The following is an 18,275-nucleotide window of genomic DNA, read 5'->3' on the forward strand; positions in this document are numbered from 1 at the left end:
GAGGTATGGTTCCTTCGGCAAAGTTTCTTATTTTGATCCCTAGAATACGATTTTCACAGAGCAATGAGCGATTTTTAAATCGACCCGCCCTAATGTACACCCAAAACACAATATAATTAGGTCTTCTTAAGTCAAGAAGGGCTGAAAAAAGTGCTTCCCTGCATGTCTTCTAGAAGGATTTTTCTTATTTGCACTTCAAATGGATTTCAATATACATTTTGAGTTGCAATAAAAACGGTTGATATGAACCTTAAATACACTGAGGGAAATAATGTATAGTAAAAATGAATACTTTATATTTGATTGTCGTTTAAAAATGTTCGAATTTAAAAATAATATTTTCATGCAAAATTTATTACGCACGTATTTGACTGTTTACATCTGAGTATATATATGAGTGTACATACGCACCCCAAGCATGCAGAGCGCCGCTCTGAGAGCGGTGACAACACACACGTTCATACATAGTACATGTTTATCCGTAGAAATCGCGTGCTATGGTGTTGATGGATATTCAACATTTGAAAGCAAATTTATATGCCTGTGTGTAGCTGAGTACGCAAAGATGGATGCCAGTTTGTTGATATCCAGAGATGGTCAGGGTTCGAGTTCCACTGCAGGCAACATGCAAGTTAAATATTTTTTTTTTTTAGTTTTTGTCTTGATTATTCACTTCACGGATGCTTTTTTTTAATTGAATTGAATATTTACCAATATACAGTACTTTCGTTGACGTTTATAGTAAGATCAATTACGTTTCTATTTGATTTTAATATTTTTTTCCCTCAGTGTAAATATGTACCTCAAAGAAATTACTTTTATTAAGAGCCCAGTAGATAATTTCACGAATTAAAAGCCCTTCCAAGAGGCTTTCCTGAGAGTCAAGAGGCCTTTCCCTTTACATCCCTTATTCCTTTCTTTTTGGTATGGAATGGCACAAATTGAAGGCCTTCCGCACTCGCTACCCATAGAAAACGTCCCAGCAGTGCTTTTGTAGAAGGGACTTCGGAAGGCTTTTAGAAGAGTTTTTCAGGTGCTTATTTAAGGTTCGTATCAACTATGTTTTATTTCAACTTAAAATGCTATTGAAATTCGTCTGTAATGCTAAATAACACAACACTACACATAATAATAAAATATAACATTATACATAATATAAACATATACTTAAGCATTTTAGCGTAAATTGTAAATAGGAAAAGCCCTTCTAGAAGGCAAGCAGGGAAATACTTTTTTAGCCCTTCTTGAGTAAGCATCTTAGAATGGTTTTCATATAAAAGGCCTACCTAAAATATCTTCTGGATAAAGAAACATCTTTAGAAGCCCTCCTCCATTAAGGCGTCCTAAAAAGCCTTTTTGGAAGCCCTAGATCGTTTCAAGAGCTAAATACCCTTTCAAAAGGACTTCCTGGGAGACAAAAGGCTTTCCGCTTTGCATTCCTTGCTGCTTTTTTGTATGGAATGGCACAAATTGAAGGCCTTCCGCGCTCGCTACCGATAGAATGGCTTTTGTAGGTCGCACTTTAGTAGGCCTTTTGGTGAAGTTTCTTCAAAGCATCCAAAATCCATTTGTAATGCCAAATAATTAATAATTAATACGCTAACATAAATTTTATATCCGTTCGTTTGGCGATTCTACCGAACCGATTTCAAAACCAAGAACACCATTGGAAAGGTAATTTTCTGTAGATTGTGATTGGTTGCAAATTACGGCCGAAATCGTCGTGTAAAAATTTTCACATTTGTGTATGGTTGTTGTTGCAACCTGTTCAATTTAAGCTGTTTTCGCATTTTGTTTTGCTTCGTATTTGAAATTAAACTTTAAAATAAAGATAAATATGAAGATGAGAAAAAAAATAAGTGATAAGGATTAAGGCAAAATTAAAGATAAAGACCAAAATGAGAACAATGAGAAATCATAAGAATTAGGGTAACTGCAAAGGTAAGAATTTTTTATTGAATTTTTGAAGTAGCGGTAGTTGGTTGGTTGGGAGTAAATTGGCAAATTCAACATAAATGATGCACACGGCAATGATGCACACGGAAATGGTTGCAACGGAAATAAGTGATTCTTATATGTATGCGCATGGTATTAATTTGACAAAAATGTATAAGCGGTTTAAGAATAAGATTTAGATTAAGCAAAATACCAGAATGAAAGTAAAGGTTAAGATAAATAGATGAAGAAAAGGATAAAGGCAAAGGCAAAAAAAACGTAAAGACAAAGGCAAAAACGAAGATAAAGGAAAATTTAAACACTTTAAGGTAAAGGTGAAAAGGAAATATTCAAAAATAAATATAAATATGAAGAAAAACACGAGGATGAAGGTCGATATTGTTATCGATGTAAAAATCGATCCTTTTATCGGTATAATAATCGATATTATCGAATTTTTAATCGATATAATAATACATATTGGTATCTGTATAATAAAAATACATATGAAAGATAAAAGCAAAGAGGTAAATTTAAGAATTTGACTTTCAAGGACAACATGTATGCAAGGGTGAATACGTATGTATATGAAAGATAAAACAGATAAGTATCAGGATAAAGGAACGTACAAAAATAAAGGAAAACAGATTAACATAAATGTTATTATAACGAAAAGGGTATTGGTAGGGATAAAGATAGAAAAAAGATAAAATATAACGCTAAGCTTATAATATTATAAACTAGCCTGTCGTGTTATTCACAATTTCTGAGTATGTCACGTAAGTTTCACTTCTTCAGTAAGGCCGCCCAGGCGCACTTAGCTTTTTCGATAGCAATTGAAATAGATTTTGTTGTACAAAATTTTGTTGACGAAAATTATCAAGTTTCCCAAATTAATCGAATCATCGCTGTTTAAAGTTATCGAAATTTATTGAGTTGTCGAAAATTATAGACGTAGGAAATTAGTTGTCGAAACTTACGGATAGTTATCCAGCTATAAAAATTTTCAAGTTAATGAAATTTATTAAGTTATCGATATTTATTGCATTATCACTATTTATGGAGTTTAAGAAATTTATTGAGTAATCGTAATGCATCGAGTTCTTTGAACTTACCGAATTATCGATATTTATTTATTTACTGAAAATTGTCGATTTATCGAATCGAAGGTTTTCAAAATATATAGAAATATCGAAATTTCTACGTTATATAAGTTTGTCGAGTTAACACTGCTTATCGAATTTCATCGTTCTACGAGATTGAAAAATATGTAGTTATAAAAATTAGCCGAGTTATCGAAATTTATAGAGGCATCCAAAGTTTATCGAGTTATCGATTTATATCGAGATATCGTCGCCTGGGTAAAAGATTGTCGTAAGCGCCATTTTGACGATTTTTAGATCTAGATGCAGTTATGTATTTTGAAATAAGGTCTTTCGATTGGTGTTATCAGTTTTTAGATATCTCTAGTAGTTTCCGAGATATTGACTACAATTTTTTCGATAATTTAGTAAAAATTTAGTTAGATGCAGCCATATTAAACTCTTCAATATCTTTAAAATGGCGTACTCCATTTTTGGATATATCTTTTAATTTCCGAGATATTGAGTAAAAAGTGTCGTTAATTTTGTAGAAATTTTGATCACACTTTGTCGTATTTTATACAAAGTGGCTGCCAAATTGTAGACAAATGACGCTTACGACAAAATTTTACTAAAGAAAATCCTTCATAAACTCAAAACTAATTAACAATAAACATTAAAAATTAAATAATTTAAGAATTTTGTGAGCTAGTAATATTTTCAGAGACTTTGGAGAAAATCTATCTTCGCGTTTTTGAGAAATTGCATTCCAAATTTCAAACGCGATTTCCCACAACCTGCCGAAATTAACATACGACAATCTTTTACACCGGCGACGACATATGTATATATTTTAAACTTATTCAAATTTATCAAGCCCTAGAAATGCGAGTTATCGAAATTAGTCGAGATATCGAATTTTGTTGAGTTAATAGGGCTTTCGCACGAGGCGATTTTTCAGGCAACTTTTAGTTGAAAGCAAAAATCGCCTCGTCCGAACGGCCTTTCAACTAATCGCTTTCAACAAAGTTGGTCGCCAGCCAACTTTGAGCTCGTTCAACTTTTTTTCCTTGCAACCCTGTGTTTGTTTACATTCTGTATCAGTGTTGGGAAATGAAATTGTTCCTTCAGTACGAAATCTATACAAAAATTGTACTTTTCGACTGTAAGTTGTACCAACTTTTTACTTTGCTCATATATTTTCTTAGTATATGCCAGAGTTGTGAAAAATGCATTATTTTTTTAATGCATAGCATTTGAATGTAAATTAAAAAAATTAATGCATTAACTTTCGAAATTTAATGAAAATGGATATTTCAATGCATTAATTCCGAAGAAATAATGCTAATGATTTTTTTTTTTTGCTTTAACATTAATAATAATAATAGTGGCGCTTACACATATGTTAGTGTTTGGCCGAGCTTCTCCTCTGGTACATGCATACATAGATTCCCTTCAAGACCAATGATTTACACTTTTAATATAAATGTGTATGTACATATTTTCAGGCACCCTTCTCAACAAACAAATTTTTTTCAGTTATTATGAATGGATAAAAGAGACCTCTTCTTTGAATTCAGTACTAAAACTTGACATTTTAGTAGTATTTCAAGTGCTTATCACAACTTTACGACACGCACATATTAACAAGATTGGTTTTTATCTTAAAGTTATTTAATTTTAATTATTTGTTTATAAAAATGCAGCTTATTCTTTTAAGTTTTAGCTTATACATTAACAAATCCCGAGGTTCAATCTTTGCGCAACATCAAATCAACAAACTTTCGTAAAAATTTCGAGCTTTTTAATTAAATTTCCTAGAAATACATATTTTGAGTATGGAGTTTTGTAGCCCGATAAATTTAAATAAAGTGCAAATTTAAAATAGTTGCGACTTATCGTTGATTTTTAATATATATATATTTTTTTTATGGAGGTGTTGCTCATTTTCTTCATTAAAAAATCGTCGAACATACTTAGGTAATATGGAAGAAAATGGCCAAATTTTCAAAAAAAAACACCACACATCACACCACACCACAATTGAGTGAGCAAAAAAACTGCAAAATATTAAAACAAAAAATGAAATAGAAAGCTCGAAATTTTTACGTAAATTTTTTGTTACGGAATAAACTATATTTTTATAAACAAGAAAGTATAAACAAGTGAGTGTCATAACGTTATGATATTTAAGAACATTTCTTTCTTAATTAACGATGACACTGTTTCTATCTGCAGCTGATTTCGACATTTTTTTTTAAATGAAATTTCAAAACTCACAAAGACAAAAACGAGAAGGCGAAGACAAAAAGAGAATAAAAAATTCCCCGCAGTGAGTTTTCAAAGCTATATATTTATGGTATTCATACGAAATTGTACCAAAAAGTACTGCGTAGTAGGAAAGTATATTTTAAACGAAATTGTACCAAAAAAGTACAATTGTACCAAAAATGCCAGCACTGTTCTGTATACATACTTTTTTTCTTTTTAACTTTTTTACTTTTATTTTATCTTTCAGCTTCGCTAAAAGCACTTCTACCAACGCTTGACTTACCAAATTTACGCCAATTGATAAAATTTTGCGATTTTAATTAATTTTCAATAATATAAATAACGATGCGTGTTGAATCGAAAATCGCCTCGTCTGAATAGGGATGGCAACTTTTTCACTTTCAACTTCTCATTCAACTTCGCATTCAACTTTTGTTGCCTGTAAAATCGCCTCGTGCGAATGCCCTATAAGGGATTTTAGTGTTCTTGAAATTCATTGAATATATATAATCGATATGTATCCAATTATTGAGATTTATCGACAAACTGGAATGTATCGGGAATATTCCAAGTCCTGCCAAAGTCCTCCAAAGATATACAAAATTTAAGTCACGTTTTAGTTCCAAAGCAGGAGACTTTCTGATAAGTAATTTTGTACATTAAAAGATAAACGATGAGTTAAGTTAGTTAGGAGGATTCCAAAGGTCTTGAAAAACTAGAACTGGCACTCCTAGTATTTAATAAAAGCTTATACATTCGCATAAATTGTAAATAGGAAAAGTCCACCTCCTTCTTGAGTAAGCCTTCTCGAATGGCTTTGCCTAAGAAGGTCTCCCTAAAATATCTTCTGGGTACATACAGAAAACCCTCTTAACTCTCAAGAACGCCTTTGCCCTTAAACTATCTACAGGGTATAGAAAACACATTTATGTGCGAAGAGGACAAAAATACATATGTACATACATACATATAAGATAAAAATATAAATCAATGTCTTTGAAAAGAGAATTGTTTTCGTAACTAAAAATTATAACAAACTAAAATGTTTTCATTGGCAAGTGCTTGCGCGGCATTAGGCTATGCTACATAGAAAGCCTATTATATACATATTTATTTTTATGTGCTCCTATGCAATTAAAGCTCTATCTATTTTTTACATCGGATCTGACTTAACTATTCAGATGAGACTGATAAAACAAACATTTTTGTTTTCTAATGACTTTGGATTTTCAGGAATTTTATGAAAATTTCGGGGACCTCCTTCCACGCAAGGAAATTGAATTAAAAAGTGGAAATAGAATATAATAGTCAAAGAAATAAAATTATAGTTTAAAAAACTAAAACCTCCCTATTATAACTCCCATTCGTACTGTCATCAGGTATGTAACTTGAGAATAGAAATCGCTGCATCTTTTAGGCGCATCAATATTACATAGTTACATCCCGAGTTAATAAAAGGAAGGTAAAAAAAAAATAAATCAAGCGAGAGGAAAGTATTCCAGGTTAGATGTTGTTGGTCCTACAGAGTTGTAGTAGGGGTTGGGAAAAAAGTCCAGGGATTGAAGCCCCTATAAGCATCCTGTTCATGTAAGTAGAAGAAAAGGGTAGAGCAGCTCATAGCAATAGGTTCGGTAAGGTGAACACATGGAAAGTATTTCTTTAATTTTGGAAATCAATCGCTCGACGAACGAATTAACAATATCTGTAGAATCCGTAATTCTGATTCCGGTCTCGCTAAGTGCGCTTGGGACCGCCGAAAGAAGGGAAGAGTTTAAGGGACATGTAGAGCTACGCTCTCCTCGATTTGTATCATATTTTAAGCATATGTACGCACAATCGAATATGTGTATATTTACTTACTTGGACATAATAGATTTAGGGTTAGAGGGAGGAAAAGAAATATTCCAAAACATCCCCTGCAGTGAAACCCTAAACTAGTCAGGAAAAATACTAGTCTACGACTAGAATTTCCTGAATGAAACCGAACTAGTTCGAAAATGACCACACCTGTAGCAAGTGAAAAACGATTTGTTATTCCCCGGTTTTATTTCACTTCGACAGTTTAATACAATAAAGTACACAAAATATTATAACTTTTATTGGAGTATATTGTGAACCATTAAAGCGTGTACGTAATCAATTATTCCACACCTGTTAAATAATGATTAATAATCATAATGGTTATTAATTAAAGCATTGTTTTTTTAGATAACCGTTTAATAATTAAATACCAATATTAGCACTTTTTTAATGACTAATAATTCATTAAAAATTGCGAATTAATTCATTAACTTTAATTCCATGATTCTTTTGTTATTTTTGATAATCTTCAATTATTTGTGACTTTTTTAATTACACGATTAATATAACTATTTGAGTAATTTCAATTATCAATCATCAAGCCAAACTATAGGCAAAAATTAAGAATATTTAATAACTGCATTAATTATGTATTTATTTAATTCTTATCCAAATCTCAAATTTTAAGCGTTAATTATTACTTTTTAAAAATTTTAAAAAGAAAGGACTGAAATGCGCAAAGTTAGTGAGTTTAATTTAATTTAATGAAAACTTATATTTTTATTTAAGTCCACACTTATTTTTAACTTAAATTTTTTTTTGCATATTTAATATAATTAAAAAAGATGTAAAATATAGTATTTATTGTACCTGAAAGCTTTTACTTTTAATACCATTTAATGAAAGATGCATTTAAATTTATGTTCGAAACTTTGGAAATATTTATGTATTTATTTCTCCTTTTAATTAATACTCAAAAAATCAACACTAATTATTGGCATATCTAAGGCTGCTAAATAAAAATGTTTAATATATTAAAGTGTACTTAATCAAACGTTTTTTTATATATTCATGAATTCATTTTAGTTTTTGACTCCCAAAGTAGTTGTTTCGATCCATAATTGGACTAGTATTTTTCTGTCCATTTTGAACTAGTATGAGACGGGTATATATCTGACCGAAATCTGACAATTACCATCTCTTAGGGTAATGGGGCTGTCATGTTAAAAATACCAGTTGATTGTATTGAAAAAGATAGTTGGCTGACTAGTTGGGCATGCGGTTCATACTAGTTGTGAGGTAGTTTACAACTAGTAAATTTGACTGCAGGGTCTGTATAAATATAAAAATTATAGAAAAGGCAAATATCAAATTTAATGTCATAGCCCGATAGCGATCTCTCCTCTTGATGTCAGGTTTTACGATTAATATTAATACGCCACAGAAACGCACACTTCATGCACGCGAAAAAATACTAAAAATAAATAAAAAGCGAACAAAGAACTAAATTCAAAAAAGAAAAACATATTAGATTTGTAAGTATGAAGAGTGAAAATTGGTAAGGTGAAAACAAGTAAGAGCAGCGCTGTCTTCGGCTATGCCGAAGGCTTCATACCTTTCATGAACATCTGCAAATTTTACTTTGACAGATTACTGCTTTTGAATACATATGCATATATCGATAGAGGAGTTACATACTTATATAAAAAATCGCATCTAAACAATTTAGAGGTATGGAAGATATACCTTACATAGCACCAATCTAAGTGATTTTCACTGCTATGTGATCGGTATGTAAACCGGTAACACAATTTATTGGGTGCAGTTTCCTACATAAAGGAGATATATCGCAAAAACTGGTATCTGAACAATCAGTGGTATAGGAGATAAAGCGTATACAGCATAGATTTTGACGATTTTCTCAGTAGAATTTGTATTATTATTTATAAAATATCTTACGAAATTTATCGGTTTAAGCTGTTCAAATAAAGGAGTTTTACAGTAAAATCCCATATCTGAACAATCAGATGTATGGAAGATACATATATGTTATAGTCACCCGATCCTTGTTATTTTCACTGTAAGTATTATGTTAATAATGAGTGAAAATGGTGCGAAATTGCATGTTCCTAGCTGCATAAATGGAGGAGTTATGATAAAAGACCTAATATCTGAACAATCAGTTGTATGGGGGCTGCAGGTTATAGTGACCCGATCTTTGTTATTTTCACTGTAAGTCTTCTGTTGATAATGAGTGAAAACAGCGCGAAATTGCATGGTCCTAGCTACATAAATGGATGACTTATAACGAAAAATCTCATATCTGAACAATCCGTTGTATGGGAGCTATAGGTTATAGTTACCCCATCTTTTTAATTTTCACTGTAAGTTTCTGTTGATAATTATTGAAAACAGTGCGGAATTTCATGTTCCTAGCTATATAAATGGAAGAGTTATAACGAAAAATTTTATATCTGAACAATCAGTTGTATGGGAGCTATAGGTTATACCGACCCGATCTTTGTAATTTTCACTGTTAGTATTCTGTTGATAATGGGTGCAAGTACTGCAAAATTTCATGTTCCTAGCTGCATAAATGGAGAAGTTATAACGAAAAATCGCATATCTGAACAATTAGTTGTATGGGAGCTATATGTTATAGTGGTCCGATTCTTCCGGTTCCGACAAATGATTAATACATTATAAAAATACGCCCACCTACCAAATTTTATCCGGATATCTCGAAAACTGAGACTAGATTGCATACAAACACACGGACAGACAGACAGACGGACAGACGGACATGGCTAAATCGACTCAGCTCGACGTTCTGATCATATAAGTATACATTTTAATGGGTCTATCTCTTTTTATTCTGGTACTTACAAACATCGGACCAAAGTTATAATACCATTTCATTCTCATGAAAGGTATAAAAATAACTGAATGCAATTAACAAGCAATATGATTTAAAATTAAAGCCCCTATTGCGAGTGTCGACTGCCAGAAGAATAGAAATTTGTCGATCGAGTCGATCATCTTTTATTTTGCTATTGTGTAACTTGATCCATAAAAATTTGTACTATTGTGAATGGTTGATTGAATTGTAAACAGCTGTTTGTTTGTTTACAATTGTTTCTTTAGTGTTTCATATACATCATTTTATAAATAATTGCTTTTATTATAACATTTAAATAAAATTATAGTTTAAAAAACTAAAAACTCGCTGTTATAATTTCCATTCTTACTGTCATCAGGTATGTAACTTGAGAATAGAAATCGCTGCATCTTTTAGGCGCATCAATATTACATAGTTACATCCCGAGCTAATAAAAGGTCGGTAAAGATGGATACAGTTGAAGCTAATAGATTAGTAGAGTTGGCTAAAGCAAGGAGGGAATTCCGAGATTCGTCGGTTCCCTTGGAGTTGGAACATGAAGTGTATGTTCATATGTGAATTTTATGCATAGAAGTTGTATTCCAGATGCTTCACGGTTTGCAGGTTTTACAGGATTTGCAGGAAAAGCTGTTTTCCTCATTAATAAACTTTATGGAAGTTTAAGAAATCGGTATGGTTTAGTTATTTGTACAATGATGTTGTGTATTTATGTAAAAACGCGTGACCCGAGTTTAAAAACTTTAACATACAAGTGTAGTGAAAGAATTAAACTTTAATTTAAAACAAAGATTTCAAATTTCCGATTTAATTGATAAATTATGCAGTTTTTTGTAAATTTTGATGTTGGTTCTGCGCAAAAACACTGTGGATGGCGTCGCCGGAGTTATATGCACAAGAAATATTGTCACCCCTATTGCGAGTGTCGACTGGCAGTAGAATAGAAATTTGTCGATCGAGTCGATCATCTTTTATTTTGCTATTGTGTAACTTGATCGATAAAAATTTGTACTATTGTGAATGGTTGACAGAATTGTAAACAGCTGTTTGTTTGTTTACATTTGTTTCTTGAGTGTTTTATTTACATCATTTTTAAAATAATTGATTTTACTATAAAATTTAAAAAATGGACACAGTTGAAATATGGTTTAGTGATGAGGAAGATGATGCGGAAGCTAATAGATTAGTAGAGTTGGCTAAAGCAAGGAGGGAATTGCGAGATTCGTCGGATCCCTTGGACTTGGAAGGTGTATGTACATGTGTGAGTTTTTTGAATAGAAGTTGCGTTCCCGATGCTTCACGGTTTTTAGGCTTTACATGATTTGCAGGAAAAGCTGTTTTCCTCATTAATAAACTTTATGGAAGTTTAAGAAATACGGTACGGTTAAGTTTTTTGTACAATGATGATGGGTTTTTGTGTCCAAATGCGTGACCCGAGTTTAAAAACTTTAACATAACAACATAACAAGTGTATTGAAAGAATTAAACTTTAATTTAAAATAAAGATTTCAAATTTCCGAGCACTAGTCAATTAATAAATTATGCAGTTTTTTTGTATAAACTTTTGATGTTGGTCCTGCGCAAAAACACTGTGGATGGCGTAGCCGGAGTTATATGCACAAGAAACATTGTATATGTATCTTTTCCAATAGAAGCGGAGCTTCCTACCCTACTCTTTCCGGAAATTCCTTTGCCTATGTCTTCACTCTCCTGCATCAGTACGACCAACCGCGCAAGTTGCCTTTTGTTGCTTATAATTTTTGATCTGTAATTCAGACATACATACATGCATATGTATATTTCACAATTTTTTACAACTTCCAGTTCAATTGACTTACTTTTTATCCATTATAGTACCACTTTCTTATGTAAATTTTATAAACGCAAACTCCAACGACTAAAAAACAGCAATAGAAGGATGAGCGATTAAAACGTATTCACAGTCGCTAATTGAGCGACTAAGCGACACTCGCAATAGCATCGATAATCGATAATCGCTTAATAGTCGTTTATCTACTGCCAGTCGACATTCGCAATAGGGGTGTGTATGTATTTCACAATAGAAGCGGAGCCCCTACTCTTCCCGAAAATTCCTTTGCCTATGTTCTCATTCTCCTGTATCAGCTCAACCAACCGCGCAAGTTGCGTTTTGTTGCTTACAAATATACTTACATATGCATACTTCACAATTTTTACAACATGCAGTTCAATTGGCTTACTTTTTATCCCTTATAGTACCACTTTCTTATGTAAATTTTATAAACGCATACTCCAACGACTAAAAAACAGCAATAGAAGGATGAGCGATTAAAAAGTATTCACAGTCGCTAATTGAGCGACTAAGCGACACTCACAATAGCATCGATAATCGCTTAATAGTCGTTTATCTATTGCTAGTCGACATTCGCAATAGGGGTGTAAGATTCAAGTACAAGATTGCTTTAAAAACCATTTAACATTTACATATGCATACAAACATGTATACGTACGTATGATTTCATAAATATTTGAATCAAACTCTCAATTATTTGTTTTAGTAGAAGCCTTTAAGATCTTTTTTAATCCTTTGTTGCTTTTCCTCAATTATAGATTAGTTTAAAAAACTGTAGATAGCTTAATTTTCGATCGGTTAGCTTTTATAAAGTATTAAAAAACATTCAATGTTCAACAAATTTGCAAGCCACAATTAAATGCTATAAAAATATTAAAACGAATGCGTCTATCTCTTTATCCACTTACCTGTATCTGACCTTCTAACTCACGCACAATATCTTCGCGGGCCAAAGCCAACTGCTCTTGCAATCGCCTCTCATACTCCTCGATTATCTTTTGGATGACTTGTGATTCGTTGTGGTTATTTAATTCATCCTGATCGATGATAATCAAAGATGTATTGGAATCGCGTACTTGTAGTGAGACTGACTCTTGATGGGCAATATTGTTATTCTTACGTTGATTGAACTGGTTACCATTTGGTGCCGCCGTTTTATTCCCGCGATTTTTGGCACAGACATCGATGGATGAAGAAGTTGTTTTATTGGGCGACTGAACATGGTATGATGTTGTTTTGTTTTTATGTGTGTTCATTGAAATGTGCAAATGGATGTGTTCGAATGATGGGGTTAAAGCACAGAAGGGGATGCAAAAAAGACATGCGGTTAGCGTTAATAAGTAAATATCATACGCATGACTAGTATTTACATACAAATATACAATTTATTAGTAGACAATATCCGCTAAAAAATAAATCTTTACAGGGACTAAAATAAATGTTATCTCGAATTTGTAAATTGAATTCTGAAATTTAACGGAAACGTTGTTTCATAAACTGTTATCAAGCAACGTAAAAAATAAAACGTTGGGTTGTAACTCTTATCGGAATTTTATTTCCCATCTAATAACTGTTATGGAGCCACGTTTTTGCGATGAAACTTATAACTGTTATGTCTCTGATTCCATATCTTCACAACTTTCCTAATATTTACATACATATTTAGTTTAAAATAAATAGTTTTTGGGCTGTTACGTATTTTTTCTCTTTCGACCTAATTATTTATAGAATAAGGAACCCTTTTTTACCTTTATTGAAAAATATTCAAGCATATTAATATAAGTATTCAAAATTATTTCTTTTATATTTGTACTCTGGTCTGACACTTAATCCCTACACTACTGCTTTTGACAAATTATAAGGGATATTCACCGAACAGTTGTCAACAGTCGTTGCTTGAGCTAATCTGCTCTTATGTCGAGTGCCAGGCCACTTGCTCAATTTGGTGAACACCTATATTCAGCCTCATTGCGAGAGTCGTGTCGAATACAAGTCGTTTTTCGAGAGTCGAATCGTATCGAAAATTTCATGTCATTGCCTAAAATTTCCACTCGACTAGTGTATTAAAACGGAAAAACTTGGCAGTACTGCATAGTTTTCGACGATTTTCGTCGTTTACTTATATCAGCACGACAGTAAACAATAGTCCTGTTCGCGTACGCACTATCCAGTAAATCCAGTACTAACTTTACTGGTTTTTTTACTGGATGTCGTTTTCGTACGCAAAAACTTGCAAGAAACTAGCAAAAGAGGGGAAATTGAGAGAGCAAAAATGACAGCTGAACTTGCAAGTTTTACTAAATTTTTCCTAGATAAATTTTTACAAGCAACTATTTGCTAGTAAGAAAAACAGCTGATGGCATGATGCTTATTGTAAAACACATTAAGAAAATAATTGTTTGTGGTGCCTTTAGAGTTGCAATGGACAAAATAAACCTATTTAAATATATAATAAGATGGAAAACACTAGTTTTTTAAGAAAATTGCATCGGAAAATAACAAATTAATCAGCTGTTCATAAAACTAGCAACTTCTTACTGGTTTTGCGTTTTCGTACTTTCTTGCATGTTTCACTCATTGGGAATAAATATTGGCTTACTCTCCGAAATTTGGTTACTGGCAAGTTACTGGATATTTTTTGCTGGAGAATACGAAAATACAACTACAGCCAATGTTGTCGAGTCGTATAATTTAGCCTAATTTACGACTTACGCAATGAGGCTGATTGTAAACGAACAAATATTGTTCACTCTTTTCATTGCAATTGTCATACTAATAACATGGGAATTATACTCTTGAATTTAATATACAGCGCCGGCCAAAAATATTGGCACAGACAATTTTTCGCAATGAATGCAAGGTTTTTTTATTATAATTTCTTTTCGCTAATTTTTTATAAAAATATAGTTCATACAACATACAACAAAAAACAAAAATATCAAAACTGTGTGCAAAACTCAGAAAAATACAATAAATTTGCATATACTAATTTGCGACTTTAAAATCAAAATTTCAACGGTGCTATTATTTTGTTCCATACAAAGATATTGGTCGAACATACATTGTATGGGAGAAACTGCGTGAAGAAAAATAGCCAAACGTCGACGCGGTTTTTAGCAACTTCAAACGTGCATTTTATTATACTAAAATTTTTCTAAAAAAATGTGATTTGAGAGTTGCAAATTAGTACGCAAATTTATTGAGTTTTCGTGGCGTTTGCACAAAGTCTAAAGATTTTATTTTTATATTTTTCGTTGTAGTATGTAGTTTTATAAAAAATTTGCGAAAAGAGATTAGAGTAAACAATTAGAGAAGTAAAAGTTCTGGCGAAACCGAATTTTATATACCCGGCGCAGGTATCAATTATCGTCGTTCCAAATTTCTTTAAACTACCTAAGTAAGCCTATGTATTTATTGTTAAGAGATTGTTGTAAGTATTAACTTGGAGTCCTCAGTTATTGAAATATCGGAGTTTTCGTATATCCGAAAATTACCGTTATACGGGAAACGGGTGCAATTTAGTCCGATGTGAATAATTTTCAACGTATGGCTTTTTCGTACCAAGGTTATTAAATACACCAGGTTTGGTAGAAATTGATAAATCGGTTACCGAGATACACATTTTTGGTCATAAGAGAGCGGAACCCTGCCTAAAATCCAAAAATTTATAATAATCTAACTTTCTGCTCAGCGGTCATCGCAATAATCGATTTTGAGTCAATTAGCTTCATTAGTTACTGATTTATCGCGGTTTTCGTGTTTCTGTAAATTACCGTCATATTGGAGGTGGGCGTGACTATTGCCCGATTTCAAAGATTTTCAACAAATTTCTTAGCTGGATCTTAAGCAAGGCTCGTACCGAGTTTGGTAAGGATTGGTGAAGCGGCTACTAAGATACAGTATTTCATCATTTTCAACAATTTGGATCCAATATTTACTGTAATATCATAGTTTTTGAATTTTTCGAAAATACCGATACCTTTAGGCACTTACAAACAACCGTTATGCGAACAAAGTTATAATACCCTGTGCACAAGTGCGTTCGGGTATAAAAACATTACATCAGAGATGCTCAACAAACTATATGAATCGATTTTGTTTTGTTGATGCGCAAAAATAACTTATCAACATAATTCCGTTTCGTTTCAGAGCTAAATTAACGAAACAAAACCCAATCATTAACGTTGAAACGAAATAAATCAACGAAAAGTTATTGTTGTATGCCATTGCCAGCTCACTATTAATACCTACCACCTAAATGCATGCTACAACTTCCGCATTAACGATTGAATTTCTTTTCGTTAAAAACCAAAATAGAATTATTATTACCTAAACTAAATTACCTAAACGATAAATAACTGAATCGTTTCATTGCTTTTTTTGGTAAACGCTAAAATTAACGTTACAATGCATCCTTGCATTGCATGCAATGCGAAAAATTTTCTGTGCCAATACTTTTGTCCGGCATTGTATATTAAATCCTTTTCGCCACATATGTATATGTATATATACATTTTATTATGCACAGATGTGACCTGGTCTACGGAAAGGGGGCTTAGGTGTTAAAAAATCAATTTTCACTTTTTGGTTGATTCGGATGGAAGATGAGATGCTTTTTCACGTGGTGAAAAGCAGAAAATCCTAACTTGCTTAGAAGTGTACTAAAAATGTAGAGAAAGAAGAGTAAAAACGAGTAAACGAAACGAGTTGCTTACTTTTAACAGCTTTTTCACAGAAAACTAGTTTTCGCACGTAAGCTCCCTTTTCGTAGACCAGGTCACATATACATATTCCGCTCAATTCTGTGTTTTCTTGATAAATTATTTGTAAAGACATTTTATCAAGATTTTTGTCAAGTAAAAGCTCTACACATGAGGGGAACTGGTTTCCACATGAGGGGAACTGGTTTCCACATGAGTGGAACTAATTCAATCGTCACATATGAAAAATATGAATTTAAAAGCAAAAAAAGCTTTTGACTGTCGTAGCCGAGTAGGTAGCCACTAGAACTTGAAGGGATATCTCCCAATGTGAGGAATATAAGTTTACTCCCTTTGGCCTGATTTCGGAGCAATAGGAGAGATTTGTCGGTTTTGACCTCCTTTATAACTCGCTTAGTAGTCAAATCGGAGATCTCCTAAGTGAGCACCAAAATAATACTACCAGAGGCATGATTTTGGAGCAGTAAACGATTTTTGTCGATTTTTACTTCTTTATTATTTGTTTAGGAGCCAAAGTGAGCAATAAAATAATACGTTATTACTCGCTTAGGAGCAAAAGGCGATGTGTCCAAAGAGAGTAATCCAGCAGTATTTATTTTGATTGATAGTGGAGCTATAGGCACCTCGTTCTAAAAAAATTTTGTGTTATTGGAAAAATTAATCATAAGGAAAACCATGATAAAAACATTACAAGGCATGATTCAATAATAGAAAGGATTTGTAATAAAGCAGTCTTCTCGCTTCCACACATAAAATCGGCTCCTTTACTTGTGCAGAAAATTCTTCATACTAAATATTCGTTGGCATCACCTTCGTTTGTGTAATTTTCTAGAACAAGTGTAGAATAGCGACCGTTTAGCTATAAAATAACCAAAAATGCCGATTGATAGAACTTTTTACGCTGATTTCAACGATACCAAATTTATTTGGCGCAGGTAAAAAATAAAGAAGATATAAGAGGTTTATTTGCTTTGTTTATTTGCAGATCATGACAAAATATGTAATATCGAATTAAAGGTAATAACATGTACTTTCTAAATAATATAAATTTCTTTACCATTAATTATGCAGATTTTTCAAAAAAGGTTATTTCATGAAAAAATAACATTTTTTCGTTTTTAGTGGTTTGGGTTTAAAAATACAAAAAGCTATAAATTATGTACATCAGCTGAAAGAAAAATTAATTATCTTCATGGTGACGTCATTAATTCTTTAATCGGTTACATAGTTCATAAGATATTAATATTAAAAAAGTCTAAAAACTGAACTTTAAGCTTCTGGAGAACGTCTTCATTTTTCACTTGCGCCAAATAATTTTGGCATGGTTGAAATGAGCATAAAAAGTTCTATTGATCTTCATTTTTCGTTTTTGCATAGCTGAAGGGTCGGTATTCTAGATTTCTTCCAGGAAATGACGAATAACTGAAATCCAAAATGCATGTTTTTATGTGTTTTTTAGTATTTCCATTAAAACACCAAATATATTTCAAATTCGAATAGAATTAATAATACACATTTTACTTCTAATTGTATACTTTGCGTACTTTTTGTAGTACCTTTCTGCTACCGTTTTCGCAAAAGGCGATCACATTCTTTTCCTTTCTCCTACTTCCAAAATACAAATCTAGCTAAAGGAGTGTCAAATTTTAGCTGTCACAAATTACATAACCTTGTATTATTGAATCATGATTACAATGTAAATTCATTCCAAGGCGAATTTATATAAGGTGGTGTTGTTT

The 18,275-nt window shown here is 32.2% G+C and overlaps 1 protein-coding gene across 5 annotated transcripts in view; it reads right to left on the bottom strand.

Annotated features, from left to right (window-relative positions):
- LOC118738752 (pericentrin) overlaps nt 1-18,275 on the bottom strand; it is a 242,401-nt gene that overhangs the window by 173,450 nt on the left and 50,676 nt on the right. For 4 of the 5 annotated variants that reach the window (XM_036469700.1, XM_036469699.1, XM_036469701.1 and 1 more), the window contains one exon: nt 12,724-13,029. The exons of the other annotated variant lie outside the window; for it this stretch is intronic. In XM_036469700.1, coding sequence (XP_036325593.1) covers nt 12,724-13,029 — 306 coding nt within the window. The remainder of the gene's footprint in view (nt 1-12,723; nt 13,030-18,275) is intronic. 5 annotated transcript variants of the gene reach the window in all.

The sequence above is a fragment of the Rhagoletis pomonella genome, unplaced genomic scaffold (assembly GCF_013731165.1).
Source record: "Rhagoletis pomonella isolate Grant_MI unplaced genomic scaffold, Rhpom_1.0 Rhpom_scaffold_00005, whole genome shotgun sequence".
NCBI classification, from domain to species: Eukaryota; Metazoa; Arthropoda; class Insecta; order Diptera; family Tephritidae; genus Rhagoletis; species Rhagoletis pomonella.